We start from the raw sequence: 19,572 nt of genomic DNA on the forward strand, positions 1-19,572 counted from the left end.
TTTCAGGAAGTCTGACAGACAGTTGGCTTACCCTATCAGAGCGAGGAGAGGTGGGGGCGGAACTGAAGGCGGAAGAGGGGAGGAAGTTGTGTCTGGCTCACACTTCCGGTGAACTGCCCCGCTTTCCCTGGTCCCGCCCTTCGCTGCTTCCCATTGGCGGAGAGGGGCGGCGGTGACAGCGCGGCGCCGCTTCTGATTGGACAGCGCCTGGCGTAGTCCACTGCTCGCTGCTGTAGGGGGCGCCACGGGACGGGTTGTGCCTTCCCCCCTTCCCGAGGGGTGGTAGGGGCAGGGGGAGCCCTCAGGGAGACATTTTGGGTATCCCGGAGAATCCCGGTGATGTCCCCGGTGGAACACGGGGCCTGGACATTCCCTCAGTGCGCTCAGCCAGCCCCCGTGGCCCAGGCAGGCAGCGGATGCTGTGCCCCAGTGATGCCTCACCCCCAGCCCTGCCCCCATGGCCACACTGTGGCTCCTGATCCCCCAGCAAGAAGCCACCCACCTCACTGCCCCCTTGCTGCCCCTCTCCAGGAGCACAGGGCCCTCCAGTGTTTGCCCAGCAGCTGTGAAATGTGAGGGCAGCTCACTGTGGGTGCGTTTAATGTGTTGTCAGGTCTCAGGGCAGGCTCTTGCCTTAGGGCTTTCCATGAGAACAGGGGTTTGTTCTGGAAGGAAATTGGATGGTTGGAGCAGGGGTGGTTCCCTGATGGAGATGCCCCTCCCAGATCCATGGTCCCCTATATGGTGGGAACAGAGAGGTGAGTCCTTCCCAAAGCCTTTCTAGCCAAGGCTGTGGCACTTCCCATGGGGATGGACAAGCACAGGGCATCCCCACGTCCGACCTCGGTGACCTGCAAAGCCGCTGCTTATCCCACCTTAGCCCTGTGGGAAAACCACGGCGGATTAAGAGGAGCCCAAACCAGGCTCCCCTGGCGCCCAGCCCCACGTGCCCGGGGTACAGGGCATCCATGTGACAGCAGGAATGTGGGAACACAATCCAGGCCTTGAGAAACACCCCGGCTGTGGGCAGAGGCAGCGTTTTCAGCTGTGCTAAGGGCAAGGATCACTGCAGCAGCTCCTGGAAAATTTGGAATATGTGGGTCAAACCAAAGAGAAAGCCCTGGGTGAGAGTTCTGCTCCAGCTGGGAGCTGTGAGGGTCACACAGGCACCTCAGCACTGCTTGAGGTGACACATCCAAACCTGGAGGAGTTGTGCCCAGCACCTGGAAGCTTCCCTGCTCTCCACAAATAGAAATATAAGCAGCTTTGGGCACACATTGTCTCCAGCCTCACACTGCCCATGGATCACTCATGTTTTCCCTGCCCAGCAGGAATGTGTCTCCATCTCAGAACACGTGCCACCCTCTGTGAGCAGTGCCTGCTCCTCAAACCAAGGCAGAGATTTTGTGTTAAAGCTTATTTGCCACACAAAGGAAACGTGACTGAGCCGGTGGATTTCTCCAGACTGGTTCACGTAACTCCACATGGGATGATCCTGTTATGTACACAGTGCTGGGCTGCTGGGGAGCAGTCCAGTGTGAATCAGTGAGGAAATGTGGGGTGGAAGAACATTTAAAAACCTTCATCTTCCTCCACAGAAAGGAGAGAGGTAGGGGGAAAAAAACCCAACAAGAGAGGTAGAGTGTGCCAGTGTACAGTGTATTTTCACTCCATGGCAGGGAGACACGGGGTAAGGACTGTGCTAAGTGACAGCCCCAGAGTGGGCTGGGGGATGAGTCCTTTTGTCCCCTCTCAGTCCTTTCCCCTCAAGCCACTTCATTTTGCAGCCATTGATTAAAAGCTCGTGTTAGTAGGAGCCTTTGCTGCCGGGTGAGAGCGTTACCCCGGGCTCTGCAGCACAACCTGGCACTCCTGAATCCTAAAAATTGCCTGAAAACCCCACATCTGTGGGAAGTGACCACTACACAGCATCCTCCTGCCAGCCACTCGTGCTCTCCCACCCTCATTAGTGGGCACTTAAATTATCTGGGGACAAAACACAGAAAAAGCTCCATTGTCAGCAGAGGTTGGGGCTGATCCTGACCTGCACCCCACAGTGACCACCCAGCCAGGTGGGACAATCTCCTCAGGGAGGGCTTATCAATGCAGGGCTTGGTTTTCACTGGCCATCACCCTGAAGGCAAAACCTTGGAGCCTGTCTTGCTGGTGCTGTTCTACAGAGAAGCCACAGAGAGCTCAGTGATCCGTGGCTGACGCTGGGGGCTGGAAACACCCTGTGGTGTTGGGATGTCTGGAAGAGCAGTGAGGAAACAGCATTGCCCTGCCCCCTTCTCATCTCAGTGGTGCCTCAGGGAGCCTTTCTGAGCAGCTCCCAGCTGTCCAACCACATCATCCAAAAGTGGGGAGCAGAGCCTGGTCCATGAGCACCTCCTTGCTGTGCAGGGCCACGAGCAAAGCCTGGATGCTCTGTTAGTGCAGCCCCTGCCTGCAAGGTGCTGAAACAGCCGCATTCACCTTCAGCGCTCCATGGGCTCACAGGGGAGGGGCTATTCCTCCTTGTCCTGCCGTTCCTCCTTGTCCTGCCCTTCCTCCTTCTCCTGCTGCTCCTCTTTCTCCTGCCGGGCTTTGAGGAAGTCGCTGCGCAGCAGGCGGTAGAAGAGGACGATGTTCATGGGCGTCATGATTGCCATGCCCGCCGTGCCCACGGCGTAGGCGGCCGCGGGCACGTTGTGGCGGTTGAGGAAGAGCCAGCGGCTCATCCAGGCCAGCGTGGCCATGCGGAACACCACGTAGGTGCCCAGGTTGACCAGGCTGTTGAGGCGGTAGCAGGGCGTGTGCACCAGGTTGGCCATGAGCAGGATTTGCCGCAGGTGCAGGAAGATGGAGTTGATCTCCACCAGTAAAGCCACGAGGGCGAAGCCCACGTACTGGTGGAGCAGCACGGCGATTCCAAAGCAGATGATCACCTGGCAAGGAGGGAGAAGAGGGGCTGAGCCCAGGGGGTGGTTGCTCTCAGCTGCTGCAAGCTGGAACCCCTTGGGCACAGCGTGGAGCAGAGGTGGGAAGGATCATCACAGCAGTGCTATCCCTGCAGCTTTTTCCTGGGTAAATTGTGGCTCTCTCCTGGGTAAAATGTGGCTCTTTCAGAGCAGAGAGTCGCCCTGAGCACAAGCACCAAAGCTGTGAGGTCAGGAAATGTAAAACATTGTATTTAAGTTAAAATTCGCATGGGAGGTGCCAGTGTTTGGGTGTCCAACACAAAACCAGCACTGCAGGATCTCACCTGCTGAGCAGAGGGCCCGGGCTCTGGCTGTCCTGCACTCAAACCAGAGCGGGTTTGGGCTGTCACTGAGTGTCCCTCCTCATCATTGCAGGAAACCTGAGTGGGCTTTTTTGTTCCAGTGGGAAGAGAAGGAAACAGCTGAGCCCCAGGCTGGCTGAGGAGACAAAGCAGCCTGACCTAACCCTGCTGTTGTGGCCTGGGGAATGCAGCCAGTTGTGGCCAAGCAGGTTTTTCCACACCCAGTGAATGGACAGGAAGGGAGACTGTAGCTCAGGGCTACGGTTGCTGCTGGCTCAGGGATTGTCCCCAGGACAGGGATTAGGTGGCTTTGCTGTGTCAGAGAGCCCCCTGAAGCACTCTGGGGCTGTTTGGGACAGGATTCCTGCCCCGCACCCTCCCTGCCAGGCAGGGGGACAGGCTCTGCCTGCCCACGCTCCAGCACACTCGGTCCTTTCTTTGGTTCATGCCATTAATGCTGTTCTCTGTATGGGCTCTGTAATGAGATTATCTGCTCCCCGCTCGTTAAGTCACTGTCTTGGCTTGAATTAGCTCCATTGTGGAGATGAACTTTTGGCTCACCAGCAGCAGCCAGCAGAGCCCCAGGGCTCACTGACAGAGCAGGTCTGACTGCCCCTCTCATCCCAGGTGAGTGCCAGCACTGTCCCTGTCCCTGTCCCCCTCCCCAGGCCCTGCACAGTCCTGAGCCTCCCCTGCACCCTGAAGCATCTCCACTGCCCAGCTCCAGGCTGTGCCACCCCCCTGCCCTGCAGCATCCACAGCCTCAGCAGCACAGAATTGTTTGGATGGGGAAAAACACTCCGGAACCTGGACAGAGAGAAACCCACACAGGGCACAGCAAGACATGCAGGGGGCACTGGAGTGGGGGTCCTGCATCCCAGCTGCTCCAGCTACACCAGAAAGTCACCCCGGGGAGGGAAGTGGATGGAGGGGATGTGCAGCCCTTGCTCAAGAGGGCAAGAGCCACAGGAGATGAGCTGCTCACTGTGCCAGAGGGGACACCGGGGTCACTGCTGTCAGTGACACTGTTGTGGATCAGCCCATACTCTGTACACATGTTGTTTCCTACTCTATTGGGACACACAAGACAGGTGATGGACTTTGGACGTGATTAGCATAAGATGTTTGATAATCAGGATGCCTTGGCAAGAACAAACAGAGCTGAAAATTAAATCAGTCTGGAAAGAAAATTACATCAAGTTCTGCAAGCAAGAGATGTTGTAAAATGTATAAGTTTGTTTATGTGATGATTAACCCAATCATTGTAATAAAAACTTACTAGCCATCCTAGAATGGTATATAAGCATATGTAGTCTGCAATGAATTTGGATTCTAACCAGCATTCAGTCTCCCCATCTCTCTCATCATCACTCATACCACCCGATTTTTGGATGCCTTTCTGCAGACCCTCTAAGAGTCCTGCAGGACCAAGAGGAGCTCCAGGCCCTGCTGTCTGGGCCCCTCTTCCCAGGAAATAAAATCATGCTTTGAAGCAGGCAGCAAACAACACAAAACAACAGCAGGAGCCCCCATGCCCAGCCTCCCTGGTGGTACCCGTGCAGGTGCACTCACCACAGAGTGATGAAAGAGCAGCTCCCAGGACTGATGAAGTTTCTGATTGCACAACATGTCCACAAAGTCTTCAATGAAATAGCCTGGGGTTGGGGAGTGCATGAACAAAAAGGGGGTCAGGAAGGGCTGTGCCAGCGAATCCCCCCCGCCCCGGTGGGCTGGGCAGCCCCCCCGGGACCCGCTGGTTACATCTGTGTGGGTGGGGAGTCACACACAGCAAAAGGAGGAAATTGGTGCTTTGGGTCCCTCTGGCAATCACTCTGTAGGACGTGCTCCCAGGAGGAGGCACCAACCAACTCCTCCAACCCCATGCGGGCACTTTTGGGGTGCCCCGAGCCCCGGCTCCCCCCGGGGCCGGTGCAGGGCAGCCCGGTGCCCATTAGCTCCTGGCTGCGGCTGCCGTGGGACAGAAAGGAGCCACTGTGCTTTGCCAAGAATAGCGCGATTGTTTGAGGTGCCTGAGACATCGCGACATGGCTCGGGGGGCTGGTGTCAGGCACGGACGAGCCCGTGAAGACCCCCGGGGGGACGGAACAAGGGACAGTCCGTGGCCACACCTCACCTACAGACACGGCCACCAGGCTGTGCGCCCCGGGCGGGTGTGTGCCCACCAGGTCGTTGGACATCTCGGGGTGGAGGTAAAACCTGCGGGGAGAGAGGCTGTGAGTGTCGGGCAGTGCCTCCAGGTCCCCATTCCCCTGCCGGTGTCTTCATTACCCACCTGGTGCTGCCGACCCTCCTTGGAGACCTCCTGTTGCCCTGCTCCCCTCTCCTCCTGTTTTCCCTGGAGTCTCCCCATCCCCTGGTGCCTGGCACCTTCCTCCCTCTCTCAGCATCCCCATTCTGCAGGTCCTGACACTCCCCAGGGTCCCAAACACCCCAATTTCCTTTCGCACCCCCTTGGCCGCAGTTTCCCCTCGGGGGAGCCCTCGACGTCCCCGTTCCCTCCCGGTGTCCCGGTTCCCCCGGTGTCCCCGCGGTGCCGCTCACCCGGCCAGCGCCCCGCCGCCGCTGAGCACGCTGTGCGCCAGCGATGTCCAGATGTTGCGCCACTTCCAGCGGTTGCGCCGGGCCGAGGGCGGCGGTGGCACGAGCCGCTCCAGCCCCCGGTTCAGCAGGCGGAAAGCGGCGAAGGAACCGGCCACCACCAGCAGCCCCGGGCTGAAAGCCATGGGCATCCACCGGCCCGCCGGGCTCCCATGGGACCGGCCCCGCTGCCCGCCGGGCTCCGCCTCGCCCAGCCCCGGGGCCCGCCCTGGGCACCGGCACCGCCCGCCGGCACCGCCCTGCCCTGCCCGCATCACCCCCGAGCGGACGGAAAGCGCCGGGGGCCGCCCCGTCGGGGAGCGGGACACCCGGGAGCGGGATAACGGGAACGGAGCCCCCGGGGATGTTCCCGCCTGCCCCGGCACCGCACGGCACAAGCGGCGCCAGCCCGGAGCCGGCCGAGCGCGGCACGGAACGGGGAACGCGTGTCCGGTCCCCGTGCGGGAACTGGGACGCTTCCCTCGTTCCCCGGAGGTTCCTCCTCCGCCTGGTGGCCGAACGCTTCTCCCTTGAGGTGCTGCGGCCGGGGGTCCCTCACCCCAAAGCGTCCCCGGCAGGTGATGCCCGTCGTTGTTTCCTTGGGCAGGAGCTCTCCAAGCGCCGCTCACCGCGGCTCAGGATCCCCCAGATCACACCAGACCACCGGAGCTGATCGCACATCAAGCACGGAAAAAGAACTGATTGCTTTGCCTAAAAACGCTCTGCCCACAGCACTGTTATCCCTTACTCCCCTATCCCATGTCCGATCCCGAGAAAAGCTCCCCGAAGTCTGGGATACCCCAGCTCTGCTGTCTGGAAGTTGTGGAAATTCACAGTCCCGTAGCCACAATTTTAGTTCTACCCTACAACTACGCTGCTTTTCCAGCTTCCCGTAATTTGATCGCTCCCTTGTTGCTTTTTGATGTCTCCAGCAGAAGCAGCCCTCGCTTCCCCTCCTGCCGCTGGGCTGAGTCACCGTGTACACACCGATTAATGTCAAACTCCACCTCTGCTTTGAGGTATTAATTTTGGATGAAATCTTCCACTTCCTCTTCGCTGAAACACAAGAGCGTGGAGACAGCTCTTAGTTGCTGTCCTGGCTTTGGGGTGATGGACACACAAAAACATCAAATACACACTGATGGAAGAGAGGCTGAGTGATTAAATCAAATTAGGGGATGGGTGAGGTTCTTTTCCAACCTAAACAATTCTGTGTTTCTATGATAGTCCCAACTGGTAAAAAAAGCATCTATTCATGCTGCACAAATTTGCTTAAAAGCCAGGCAAGACACTGCACTTTCATAACAGTTACGTGGCAGGGAGACAGTGCCTGAAGTAATAGGCAGCCCTGAGTGCTCAGGGGATTTTAAATAATCTCGTGTATTAGCAGTGGAAGGATCACACAGGCTAATCTGTTACTGAGAAGACCAAATGCAAAGACATTTTTGTTCAGCAGAAGATGTGCTGAGGAAAAGAGAGACATGCCTTGGAGACATGCTGGGCTGCTCGGGGCACTGAGGAGAAAAATCATTTAACAATTAATTGAGGATAAAATTGCACAGAGCCGGTTTCCGAATGAGAAGTCATCTGCGGTGGTTTAGCCTAAAAAAAAAAAAAAAAAATCTTGCCTGCCCTTTTCCCTGGTGACAACTCCTGCCTTCACCTTCCTGCAGGGAAAATCCCAGGCTGTGCAACGCCTGCAGCCCCAGCCCTGTTTCCTCAGGAGCTCCTCCATTTGTGTTTGTCCTAAAGATGAACATTCAGGGTTCGTGCACAGGAATAGTTAAAATGTTTCTGGAGGCTGGAGAGCTTTTACCTTCCACTTCTGCATGGCAGGAATTTAAGCCGAGATTAATGGAGCCTCTGGTTCAAGGACTTTGATCCCAATTGCTAGAGCACTACCAAGAGTTACATATAAACTACTTTTTGGGTCGTTTTAGCCCAGATTTTATTTAATTTATTTCCCATTGAGTTTCTTACAACCCCGATTCCAGCCTTTTTCCTTCCTCTGCAGCAATGGCATTAACCGGGGCGGTTTTGGAGCTGCAGACGTCCAAACCCAGCTACAAACAAGTCCCCTGACACCAGATCGGGCCAAAAAATCCAAACCACACGCCACAGGCTCGGGGGCCAGGCTTGTCCCAGAAGAACCCGGAGGGAAGAAGAGCAGGGACGGGAACTCTCGGGCTCGGCTGCCACCAGAGGTCCCTGCACGCCCGCTGGAGAGCCGGGAGCCCGCTCCGATGGGATTCCTCATCCATCCCCACCTTATTTGGAGACGCTGCCTTTTTCACCCAGATTTCCAGAAGTTTTCCGGCTGTCCCCAAACGACCTCGTTTTGCTGCGGGGATGCGGCTCAGGCTGGTGCCGGTGCCTGCTCCCAGCAGGGCAGGGGGAATCCTTGCAGATCCCAGCAAGGACGTGCCCAGGTCCATCCCATAATCCCACAATGGGGGCTCCCCAGCAGCAATCGGGGTGTAAATCGAGGGTACAGAATTTAATTAAATAGCTAGACAATCGTTTTTGTTTCCCTTTCCCAGGCTGGAGTTTCTCTGCAGTGTATCGGAGAGATACAACCCATTTTCCACAATTAAAAGCTGGCACTGAACTGAAAATTTAGTGATAATCCACCACAGGAATTCTGCCAGCTGACCTCTGTCCCCCCCCCAGATACTCTCCAACTACTCCTGAGTAGGGTTTTGGGTGTGTTTTTGCACTTCCACCATCGCTTACTTCAGGAGGAGCCCACTCTGCTCCCAGATTCCACAGAGGATTCACTGGAGCCAGGCACAAGTCTTGCTCCTGTTTTTGCAAAGCTTCCCTCCCTTAATCTGCCTCTCTGCATCCAGGGAGTCACAAAACCCATCTGCTCACCTAATGCCAGACCTGGCTCACACCTGAAGTAATCTGAGGAGTCCAAGAGCTCAAAACAAATCCAGTTTGGCTTCCAAACTTTAATTAGCTGTTGTCTCCATGCCTCTCTAAACTGTGCCACCACTCCGTCTGCTGAGGCCATAAGAGGTCAGATGATGCAGGAATGCTTTGTATATCCAGGAAGTCTGGAACTCCACACTCCTGAAAGGATCTGCTGTGCAAAATGCAGGTTCTGCATGGCAAAGCATGCCCATGCATTGCAGAGACAGCTGTGGAGAGAGATGAAATCAATTCAAACTTCAGCATCCGCCCCTTCCAGCCAGGTACACCTTCGTGGTGTGGAGAAGCTGGATATTCTCCAGGTAGAACTTGCTGTGGACACTGGAAAAAGGGATTTCAGTCTCTCAGCCACAGAGTTTATGGCAAGAAATGCCAAAAGTCAGCACTTGAGCCCTGACCTCAGGACCTGAGCTCACCTGGCAGAGGAAATCACCTGTGCTTGCACCACAGTGACCGTGCCCAGGTCTGCAAGCTCTCACTCCTGAGGGAAGCATTTTCCTTCCCCCCGGAGGGTTTGACCAGCACTGCAGGTGTTCTGCTGCCCAGGCTGCTCCACCTTCCTGAGACCATTCCTGGAATACCTGGAATGTCCCCTGGGAGCTTCCCAGAGCCAGCAGGTTCTGGTGCCAGACGCCAGCTGCAGCCTGGCATGTGGGAATGCTCCCAAACCACCCAGGCACAGCCTGCTTTGATAAATGACCCCAGGGCAGCTTGATCTGGATGCTCTTCTTCTGCCCTTCCTTTTTCCCTGCACTGAAAGGATTTTTTTCCCCTCAGGACTTGGCACAAGGGATTCGTTGGAGAAACCTGTGTTGACAGCAGTGTCCCCAAGGATGCTGCAGGCTCAGCTGCTCCTCCAGGGCTGTGCTGGACCAGTGGCACAGAGGATGCGCTCCCTCCTCACTCCAGCTGCACAGATATGCCATGGGATGGGCAGAATTCCATTGGTGGCAAATCCCCTTCAAGCTCAGCAGCATGGGCAGCTCCCCTCTGCTTTCTGCAGCTGTTGTGCTCCAAATGTTTTGACTTTCTGAACTGTCAATGTGCTGTTATTGGTAAGGTTTCAGGTTCCTTCTTTCCTTCCCCAGTGCTCACTGTGAAGTGGTGCCAGGTGTCTGCCAGGCCTGTGTCCCATCTCCCACCATCACCAGACATGAATGCTCAGGAAGAAAACGTGAAACATCACATATAATTATTCTTACCCTGTAAGCAAATTCGTTCTCACTAAATTTTCCTTTTCCCCGTCTTCTTCCCTTGTGGGATAAACATTTTTTCCCCTGTTTAATTCACCAGTCTCAAGCTTAAGTAATTTTTGATGAATATGTATGTGCTTCATGATTACATCATGATGCATTTACCACTACGTGGGTTTTTTTTTTTTTTTTTGCATTTCAGGCAGGTTAAGAATGAATCCTCCAAGGTGGAAGCACATCCCAAACCCCCACACACCCTCTGAGCCCACTCAATTCCTCCTGCTTTACAAACACCAGCACAGGAGCTTCCCCCCTGCATCTCCTGCTGCTGCTGGCTCCACAGCTTGGAACAGGTTGGGTTCCCTCCTGAATTCTCTCGTTATTAATATCACAAACCAAGCTGTTCTGAGAGCAGTGCCCCATTAATCACTCCAGCTCTGCTGCAGGTTTCACCTCGCTTCCTCTTCCTGCAGCTGAGCAGTTTCACTCCGCTTGTTAAAATCAGTGGCAGAGCAGGGAAGGGCCCTGAGCTGGGGAAAAGGTGGGAAAAAGATGAATCCACACAGCCATGGCATGAAAATGTGCTACTCCAGCTGATGGTGGTGGGAACTTGAAGGCAGGAAAGTTACACCCCTTAAATCTTTGCCTCTAAACTTGGGTTTTCAGCACTGGGGAGGCACAGCAGAAGGGAAGGTGTCTAATAAAACCCAAGGTCAGCTCAGCAGCTCGTGTGAGTCAGCACAATGTGGGTGGCAGATCTGCTCAGAGATGTCTGGTGCCCACCTGGGCTCTCTTTGTGGTTGAGGGCACCACTTCCCTTTCCTCTCTTCCTTCCTATGTTTAATCCTGACTTGTGCTGCAAGAAAAGGTCTAAAACCCTCTGAGTAACCACCTCTGGTTAACCTAAAAAAGGCCAAAAGGTGTTTACAGAGCATCTTCCTGAAAATCTGCCTTCAATCCCATCCCAGTCCCTTGAGGGCACGTTGTGTATTCCTGACACACACTCACATCCCCACAGCCAGCCCCCAGCTTCCCCCTGACATCCAAAGCCCTTTTCCACTTTGTATCCTCTGTCTATCACCTTTCTAATATCCATTCTATCACCTTTGCCTCTGTCAAAGCATTTTGGTTTGCCCTTTCCAAAATCCTTTCCCGGGCGCTCGGCTGCATCCATCAGCCAAATCTGCTGCTCAGCCCTGCAGTGCAAACATCCCTGCACAGGATCAAGCTCCACCTGCCTCATCCCCGAGGCTGCACACCTCTTTGCCTGCTCTCTGCACATTTCCATCCATGAGCAAACGCTTTTCCAGCCTTTTCTGCTGAGTCAGAGAACGCCCGGCGAGGGCTGCTGCTCCTCCACGTGGGAACGCGCTTCTGGGGAATAATTACACAGAGTTTAAATACGGACATTTGGCAGCCAAATTGCTTCACATTCCGGCTCCTGGCCAGGAGGGCAGAGCCCAGAAGCTGCTCATTGCTGCTGTGAGAAAATCCCTCATTCCTGTGGCCGTCGTGGGTGTGCAGAGCCCGTGGGCCGGGCACAGCGGGGTCCTGGTACCCTGCTCATGGCTTGGAGGATCCCATGAATTTTACTGCTTCCCAAATAATCCATCCTGCACTTACCCAGCATCCTGCACATGCCTTCTTCTGCAGGTGATACCCACCAGAGGATTTTTATCCCCCCTGCTGCAGATCTCCTGTTCTGCAAGCGAGATGATGGAAGCGCGCTGTTGGTAACTTTTCTCCCCCCCCCTTTAATTTTTTGAGGCATATTTTAAGTTGTGAAACATACTGACTGTGAAATAGTGATAAGAACACAAGAGGAGACACAAACAGTGTAGGTGTTACTCCCAGTTTTTTGCAACTCCCACTTTGTTGTAAAAATAGCCCAGCAAGCAGCACCCTGCTCCAAGGCATCCTTCACGGGCCAGGGGATGATGGAATTGTGTGCCTGGAAATCGGTGGCTGAACCAGGAGCAGAGCTGGGATGCAAGGCACATGCAGAGCTACTAGAAACTTCATGTTTCTTAAAATCAACGGAGAAAAACCCTACCAAAAAAAAAAAAAAATTAAATAATTTTAAGTGCTGTTAAAATATACATAAAATAAAATGTAGCAATATCATTCCAAAGTGCTGCAAAAATACCTTGTGTTGAGCTGGAGCACTTTCCACCAGGAAAAGGGGCAGTGGGAAGGAACCCTGGGATATCACTGAACCCCCTTGAGATTCTGGTCACGCTGCCCATGACGCACCCCATCTTCACACCACACCTGTGCCATAATTCCTGTGTGCCCTCGATTCTTTTGCAACTCTAAACCCCAGCAAAATACCTTTAATGAGGCCCGGGCCAGTTGCAGAAATCAGATAACGCTGCCTGGCAGGCAGCCTCTGCCAGGAGCTGCATCTCCTGATGGGTGGGAGCGTTGTGCAAGGAGGGGAGAGCATCACCAGCCGTGGGCTGGCAGCTCTGTGAGACACCAGGGTGTCACCTCGCAGGAGAAAGTCGCAGGCAGCAGCAGTGGTGGCTCTCTGACCTCGGGGACAGGTGCCTGAACCCCCCTGGCAGGAGCAGGTGAGTACCCAGAGATGCTTCTCCCAAAAAACCTGGCGTGAGGGGAGTGATGTAGTGGGGTTTGCAGGAGCAAATCACCATCCTGCATCAAAATCTGCCTTAAATGATCTTACCCTGCTCCATTTCTTGCCTTTTTTCTCTGTAAAACAAAAAGGGAGATTCCTAATCAGCCTCTCAATGACCGCTAAGGCAGGGAGAGCACTAAGGACCAAGGGGGTTGGCTGTTTTCTAGCCCAGGAAGCATTTTGGGATGGGATTAGTGCTTTCAGGGCAATTCCCATGAGTAACATCTCTGCACAAATGTTGGAGAGGCTTTGGAGAGGCTGAAGCATCTCTTTAGACCAAATTTGAGGGAGACACGGGCTGTGGCAGCAGCAGCAGCTCCCCATAAATAATTATATTTGTTTACAAGAGCCATTACCACATCTGCTCACTCACCCTGTGCTGCAGCTGAGTTCAATGGGGCTGGAAATGAGAAATGGGTTAATTCAGAGGAGAAAAGGGTGTTGGGTTTGGACAGAGAGTTACAAAAGGGGCGTTTGGAGGTAATTTTGGTGCTCCATCAGAAATTTGGGGCCCTCTGAGCACCTGCCTGAGCCCAGCATGGAGAGCAGTGACACCATCACTGAGGAGGTCTGCAGGGAGGACGACGTTGGGGACGGACAGTGAGTGCCTGGGGGGGCGCTGGGGACCTGGGGGGTTCTGTGCCCACCTCTGCTCCTCTGCCCCAGGCTCCTGGAGGTGACGGTGGCCGGGTACCCAGTGCTGCTGGTGAGGAACAGGAGGGAATTCTGCGCTCTGGGCAGCAAATGTCCCCACTACGGTGCCCCTCTGAGCAAAGGTAACCCCAGCTCGGGGCAGGGGGGAATAAAACCACCTTGGGGAGGTTGGTTCTCATTGCCCAGCTTGGCGGGGGGGGGTCTCTTGCAGGGGTTTTGAGAGGGGAGAGGCTGCGCTGCCCCTGGCACGGGGCCTGCTTTAACATCAGGACTGGAGACATTGAGGAATACCCTGCTCTGGACTGCATCCCCTGCTTTAAGGTGAATTCTTGGCCTCCCAGCTGGGTGGGCTCGCATTCATTCTCTTTCCCAAGCCCCCCTGAGCACAGCTCTGTCACTGAGAGCTTCCACACAAGGGATGATTGTGGGATTAGGCAACTCCCTGCCCTAAAGCTCCTTTCAGTCCAAGGGGATGCCACAGATCCCAGTAGTCCTCAGAGCCAGCACAAGTGCTTTTGGAAAGAAAAAGAGGATTTACAGCTCTTCCTCAGTGCTCTTAGGATGAGGAGAAAAGCTCATGAGCTCCTCAGCTCCTCATGTGACACCCAAGATCAGAGCAGAGGCAGATGGCACCTTGGACCAGGATCTCCCAGGAGAGCTCCTGCCACCACCTCATGGATGCAGCACTTAACAAACCTCTCCTTTAGGTGACAGTGGAAGATGGAAAGGTGTTCATTACAGCAAAAAAGAAGGTACTGACCTTACCTGCAGTCACTGAGCACAGGCAATGCCTTGGGCTGCGTGTGACTTGAGCATTTTTCTTTTTTTATGGTTTTTTTTTTTTTTTTTTTTGCAGGATCTGGAAAGCAGCCAGAGGGTGAAGGACACAAGCAGGAGGTGCCTCCTCAACAAGAACACGATGCTGCTGCTGGGGGGAGGTCAGTGGAGGCATCTGAGATCTGAGCTCTGCCCCCTCCACACACGCTGGGAGCTGCCGCTCTCCTCTCCAGGGAGCACCAACCTCCTCCTCCTCTTCCTCCTCAGTCAGAGGGCTGAGATGAGCCTCTCCTGCAGGTGTGGCTGCCCTGGTGTGTGCAGAGACTCTTCGCCAGGAGGGGTTCACTGGCAGGATCATCATGGCCACCAAGGAGAAGCACGTTCCCTATGACAAATCCAAGCTGAGCAAGGTGACGATGCTCAGCAATGTGACAAGGGCAGCACCGTGCAAATCAGGAGTGCTGAGGCATCCAGAAGGAATAGGTGTTGTCATCTTATCGCAGGGGGTCCACGCTGTTGTGTCCTTATCACAAAAGTTTCACACTTTCTTGGTGTTTCTCCTGCAAGCACTGACTCTTTCTTCTTCACAAAGCACCCAACTGACTCCAGTTCCCTTCCCAACCACCCACCCCACTCTTTTATAGCATCTTCTTCTCATTGCTTACACCTGTGACCTCTTCAAGTCAGGCCTGTTCCTAATCTTTGATAATTGGCCCAGCTGCAGCTCCTTAGGGGTGAGATTACTTTCTACACAGTCTTTATTTTCTTATATTCTATCCCCCCACAAATAGGGGTGTTATTTCCAGGAAAACTTCTTTGTCCTCCCAGAAAATCTCTGAGCAGAGTCAACAGGAGCTGATGTTTTTATCTCCTTTTGTTGAGCTCTTCCCTTGAAGTTTGATGGTTTTTCTGAGGTCACAAGGTGATGGGGATGGGGCAGTGTGGGGAGCCGTGATTCACTGATGTAAAATTCACCTCTTTTCCAAACTGACTCCACAAGGAACACTTCAGGAGAATTGCAGCCTCTAAGAAATGCTTCATTTCATAATTTTGTTGTGTTTCCAGGAAATGGACTTGAAAGCTGAGGATATCTACCTGAGGAAACCTGAATTCCTCCAGGCTCGGGGCATTGAGTTCTGGACAGAGAAAGAGGTACCAGAGCAGCTGGGCTCAATCCCCATGGGGAGGGTGAAACATCCATGGATGGAGCTGTGGGAAATGGGAGAGAGAACGCCAGCACCCCTCATATCTCCCCTGAGTGCCCAAAAACACAAGCAGGACAGGGGAACCTGTGAGATCCGTGCCCCCTCTCTCCTGCAGGCAGTGTCTGTGGATTTCCAGAAGCAGAAGGTTCGTTTCATGGATGGCTCCTCTCAGAAGTACCACCAGCTGCTCATTGCAACAGGCAGCCAGTGAGTGCACAAAGTGCTGGATTTTGGGCAGGGATGTAGAGGTGGAGGTAGGAGATGAGGTGGGAGGGCAGAATGGAGTGACACAGCCGTGGGCTTGTGCTCCCTTCTCATTCTTTGTTTAATTCACACCATGGAATGCATCTGGGTTCTCTCTCCCCCAGCTCTGGTTTCCTCAAAGTGCCAGGTGCAGACCTGCAGAACATCTGCACGCTCCAAACCCCAGAGGAGTCCAGCAAGATCCTGGAGCTGGCAACCGGGAAGAATCTGGTGATTGTGGGAGCCTCATTCATAGGTACCAGGCTGGAGTGGGTGTCAGACCCTCAGTGAGAGCCCCCAAACCCCCTTCTGGTTCATGTGCACATTAACTGGAGGCCCTCAGGGGAGGGATGTTCCTTTTCTACCCAGCTGGGATCCTCCCTGGAGCTGCTGGGGGTGTGAGTTACACAGCACACACTCATCTTTTCCTCTGATAGCCAGAAACTTGGAGAGCTATAAACAATTGCTACACATGGACAGAGGGAAATGTGCCTTGTGGAAAGGTCACTGTCCTCCAGAGGAGCTGGATTCCCCAGAAGCATTGGGAAAGCAAGGGGCTAAGGCACAGAAAGGGAGTTTTATGGACAAAACCAGGAGCTGCTCTTTGCATCTCCCAAAACCCAGGAGAACAAAGAAAGGGGGGAGCTGAACACCTCAGAAATGCACAGCAAAGCAGCTCAGCACTGGCAGCACATCACATTTGCTGTCTGGAAGGGGAGAAGGGTTCCAGGGGTGCAGGTTGGTGCTTGCAGCAGGCTTACCTCGGGCATGCCTCTTCCCTGCAGGGATGGAGGTGGCTGCCTTCCTCTCAGACAGGGCTGGAACCATCTCCGTGGTGGAGAGAGAGCAGTTCCCCTTCCAGCACGCCCTGGGTCCTCAGGTTGGAGGCGTTGCCATGAAGGTGAGCAGAACCTGGGGCTGATTTCTGGCATGGAGAACACACAGGGGAGGGAGAGAGAGCCAGGCAGCCCCAGGATCCACATCAGCCCAGGAAACCTCGCCCCTGTGCTGAGTCACAACCCTGCATGCCCAGCCTCTGTGCTCACCCACACAGGGCTGCTCCCAACCTTCCCCTCATCAATTCCTCGCCCCAAACCCACCTCTGACAGAGAAAAGCCAGGCTGTGTGTGCCTGCAGCAGGCAGGGACACAAATGGAGTCTCCCTGCAGGCTGGAGCAGCAGCAGCAGAGCTGCCTGCCTGGCTTTTGGCTGGCTACAGCTGTTTTTATAGCCTGGAATTTCCTAATGAATACTCAAACCAGTCCTTTTCAGATGCTGCAAAATAAAGGGGTGAAGTTCCACATGAAAACAGAGCTGTGTGAGCTGAAAGGAAAGGATGGAAAGGTCAGTCCTGCCTTTGTGATCCCTGAACTGCTAATTTTAGGGGGAAAAAAAGCCCAAGCTGAGATATAACCCAGTGCCTACATCAGGCTTTCCTCTCCCATGTCTAGACCCTCCATTCCTTTTCACTGAGCACAGCTCTGGGCTCAAAGGGCACCAGTAAAATGTTCCTATCCCAGGGACAACAGCATGATTTTCTTTTACATTCCCAGCAATACACATCAGCTGGACAAGGTGATCCCAACCTGGGGGAGAGAAAAAAAGACAGCAAAGAGCCAAGCAGCAGGGAGGCTGTGGGAATCAGGACAGAGGTTTTAACTCTTCATTAAGGACCTTTCCTTCTTCCCCAGGTCACAGAGGCTGTCCTTGCCAACGGAGAGAAGCTCCCTGCAGATGTGGTGGTGGTGGGGATAGGTGAGAGCCCTGGGCTCGCTGGATGCTCTCCCCATTCCCAAATTTCCTCCCTGTCCCTGCAGAATTTCTCTGAATCTCACCCCTGCTCCTCTCCCCGCAGGCTCAATCCCCAGCTCAGCCTTCCTGAAGGGCACCTCCATTGCCAGAGATGCCAAAGGCGCCATCCTGGTGGATCTGGTGAGTGCCAGCTGAGCACCCAGCTCACTCCCCATCCCTCCCCTCCCATCAGTGCACTAATTAATTGCCTTCTGCCCAATTAGCACATGCAAACCAACATCCCCAAGGTCTTTGCTGCAGGGGACGTGGTGACCTTCCCAGTGGCACTGCTGGGTGGGGACAGGTCCAGCATCCACCACCAGCAGGTGGCTGAGGCCCATGGTGAGTGAGGGACATCGCTGTCATCTTATTGCAAAATTTCCATGCTTTCTTGGTGATTTCTCATGGTCAACTCCTCACAGCACTGATTCCTCCTATTCCTCCTCCTCCTTCTTCTCTTCCTCCTCCTCTTCCTCCGTCATCATCTTCTTCTTCTCCTCCTCTTCCTCCATTGTTGTCATCATCATCATCATCTTCTTCTTCTCCTCCTCTTCTTCCTTCTTCTTCTTCTCCTCCCTTGTTGTCATCTTCTTCTCCTCCTCCTCTTCTTCTTCTCCTTCTCTTCCTCCTCCTCCTCCTTCTTCTCCTTAAACTCCATCTCTCTCCTCACCCAGCTAACCCACTCTTTTTTAGCACTCATCCTCACTGGACACAGCTGTGGCCTGTTAAGGGCAGGCTTGTTTCTTATTTTTGATGATTTGTACAGCTGCAATTCCTCAGGGTGAGACTATTCTCTTACATTCTGTCCCCCCACAGGACTTGTCACCTTCCAGCTCCCTCAGAGATGGGAATGGCACAGAGGAGGGACAGCAGGGCACACAGGGAGCAGTTTTTTATTTTATTTTATTTTATTTTAAGAGCAATGTTGAGTGTGTTGGTTGCTCCCAGGTCGCTGTGCTGCCCTGAACATGCTGGGCAGAGGGGAGGAGCTGCACACTGTTCCTTACTTCTGGAGCACCTTGCTTGGGAAGAGCATCCGCTATGCAGGTAGGGAGGGGCACAGAGGGGAACAGAGGAATTCCTTCCACCAGCTGGGTCTGGGGGTGGGTGCAGAGGTCACCTGGAGCAGCTCAAGCTCTGGAGTGGCTGCCATGGTGAGTTTGAGCCCTGGAGTTCACCCACAGCTCTTGTTCTTTGCTGATCCACGGCGGGTTTGGAGGTCACAGAGGAAGAACATCTCTCTCCAAACCAAGGAGAGGCTCAAAGTCAGTTCTGCCTGTCCAGGGTCCTCATGTCTGCTCCAGCCCTGTCCCAGCCCCAGTACTGTCCCCTCTGTCCCCACCACGCTGTTTCTGAGGTGGTTTGGGTACAATCTGCTGTGCCAGGGCTCCTGAGCAGGCTCTCTCCCCCAGGCTGTGGGAAGGGATACACGGACACTGTGGTGAAGGGCAGCCTGGAGCAACAGAAATTCCTCATCTTTTACATCAGGTGAGTGAACCCACGGCCAGCCCATGTCCTGGAGACAGGCACAGCCCTTTCTCTTACAGCTGCGGGGATCCCACAGAGGCTCCACATCCCCCCTGTGCAGCTGCTGGGTGCTGAACCAGAGAAAAACCAAAGCAGGGCAGGGAAGGAGAAGAGAATGAGGTCAAACGATGGCACCAGCTGGGCAGAGAGCCTGGGACACATCTCTGCCTGTGCCCCAGTGCTGCCAGGCTCAGTGCCCAGCTCCCAGCAGTGCCAGGCTGTGTGCCACCAGTGCCTGTGCATCCTGCAGCAGCAGCCACCCTGCCCTGGGCCCTGTGGGGCACAGCTGCTCCCTGTGCCACGGGGCTGCTGAGCTGTGTGCCCCGAGGAGATCCACACTCTTCCTCTTTCCATGCCAGGGATGGCCATGTGACTGCAGCTGCCAGCCTCGACTGCGACCCCATGGTGTCCCTGATTGCAGAAGTGCTGTACGTGGGGAAACAAATCTCCAAAGAAGAAGCAGAGTGAGTGGCACCCTGACCCAGCTGCTGGGTGGCTCTGTGCTGTCCCACATCAGCAGAGCCCACTGAGAGACACAAAACCTAAAGGAATCACTGCAAGCCCCCATCCCACCTCTCGTTTGCAGGGCCTGTGACATTGGCAGCATCACGTCGCTGGCACAGAGCTGAGTTTGGTGTGTGGCACTCACAACCAAGCGCCAACAGCTCCACACCCTCCCACCCTGGAGCAATAAAACCATCAGCAAAGCTGAACCCAGCCCCTGCATTCTGTGCTTGCGGACAGCCCTTG

The 19,572-nt window shown here is 54.6% G+C and overlaps 2 protein-coding genes across 2 annotated transcripts; one reads left to right on the forward strand and one right to left on the reverse strand.

The window, feature by feature from the left end:
• Nucleotides 1-1,638: 1,638 nt before the first annotated feature.
• Nucleotides 1,639-6,052, reverse strand: TLCD2 (TLC domain containing 2). Its single transcript, XM_059487083.1, has 4 exons — nucleotides 5,825-6,052; nucleotides 5,397-5,479; nucleotides 4,835-4,917; nucleotides 1,639-2,927 (listed from the first exon to the last, which is right to left on the reverse strand). Exons 1-4 carry the CDS (start codon nucleotides 6,010-6,012, stop codon nucleotides 2,508-2,510), a joined length of 774 nt encoding a protein of 257 aa, XP_059343066.1. The 5' UTR covers nucleotides 6,013-6,052; the 3' UTR covers nucleotides 1,639-2,507.
• Nucleotides 6,053-13,135: 7,083 nt separating this feature from the next.
• On the forward strand, nucleotides 13,136-19,510 carry LOC132082650 (apoptosis-inducing factor 3-like). Its single transcript, XM_059487016.1, has 18 exons — nucleotides 13,136-13,225; nucleotides 13,292-13,401; nucleotides 13,491-13,600; nucleotides 13,987-14,031; nucleotides 14,136-14,217; nucleotides 14,354-14,466; nucleotides 15,122-15,208; nucleotides 15,377-15,468; nucleotides 15,630-15,760; nucleotides 16,290-16,405; nucleotides 16,777-16,848; nucleotides 17,196-17,259; nucleotides 17,360-17,436; nucleotides 17,520-17,637; nucleotides 18,244-18,342; nucleotides 18,708-18,783; nucleotides 19,182-19,286; nucleotides 19,409-19,510. Exons 1-18 carry the CDS (start codon nucleotides 13,164-13,166, stop codon nucleotides 19,449-19,451), a joined length of 1,602 nt encoding a protein of 533 aa, XP_059342999.1. The 5' UTR covers nucleotides 13,136-13,163; the 3' UTR covers nucleotides 19,452-19,510.
• Nucleotides 19,511-19,572: the final 62 nt, after the last annotated feature.

This window comes from Ammospiza nelsoni, chromosome 21, assembly GCF_027579445.1.
Source record: "Ammospiza nelsoni isolate bAmmNel1 chromosome 21, bAmmNel1.pri, whole genome shotgun sequence".
In the NCBI taxonomy this organism is placed as follows: Eukaryota; Metazoa; Chordata; class Aves; order Passeriformes; family Passerellidae; genus Ammospiza; species Ammospiza nelsoni.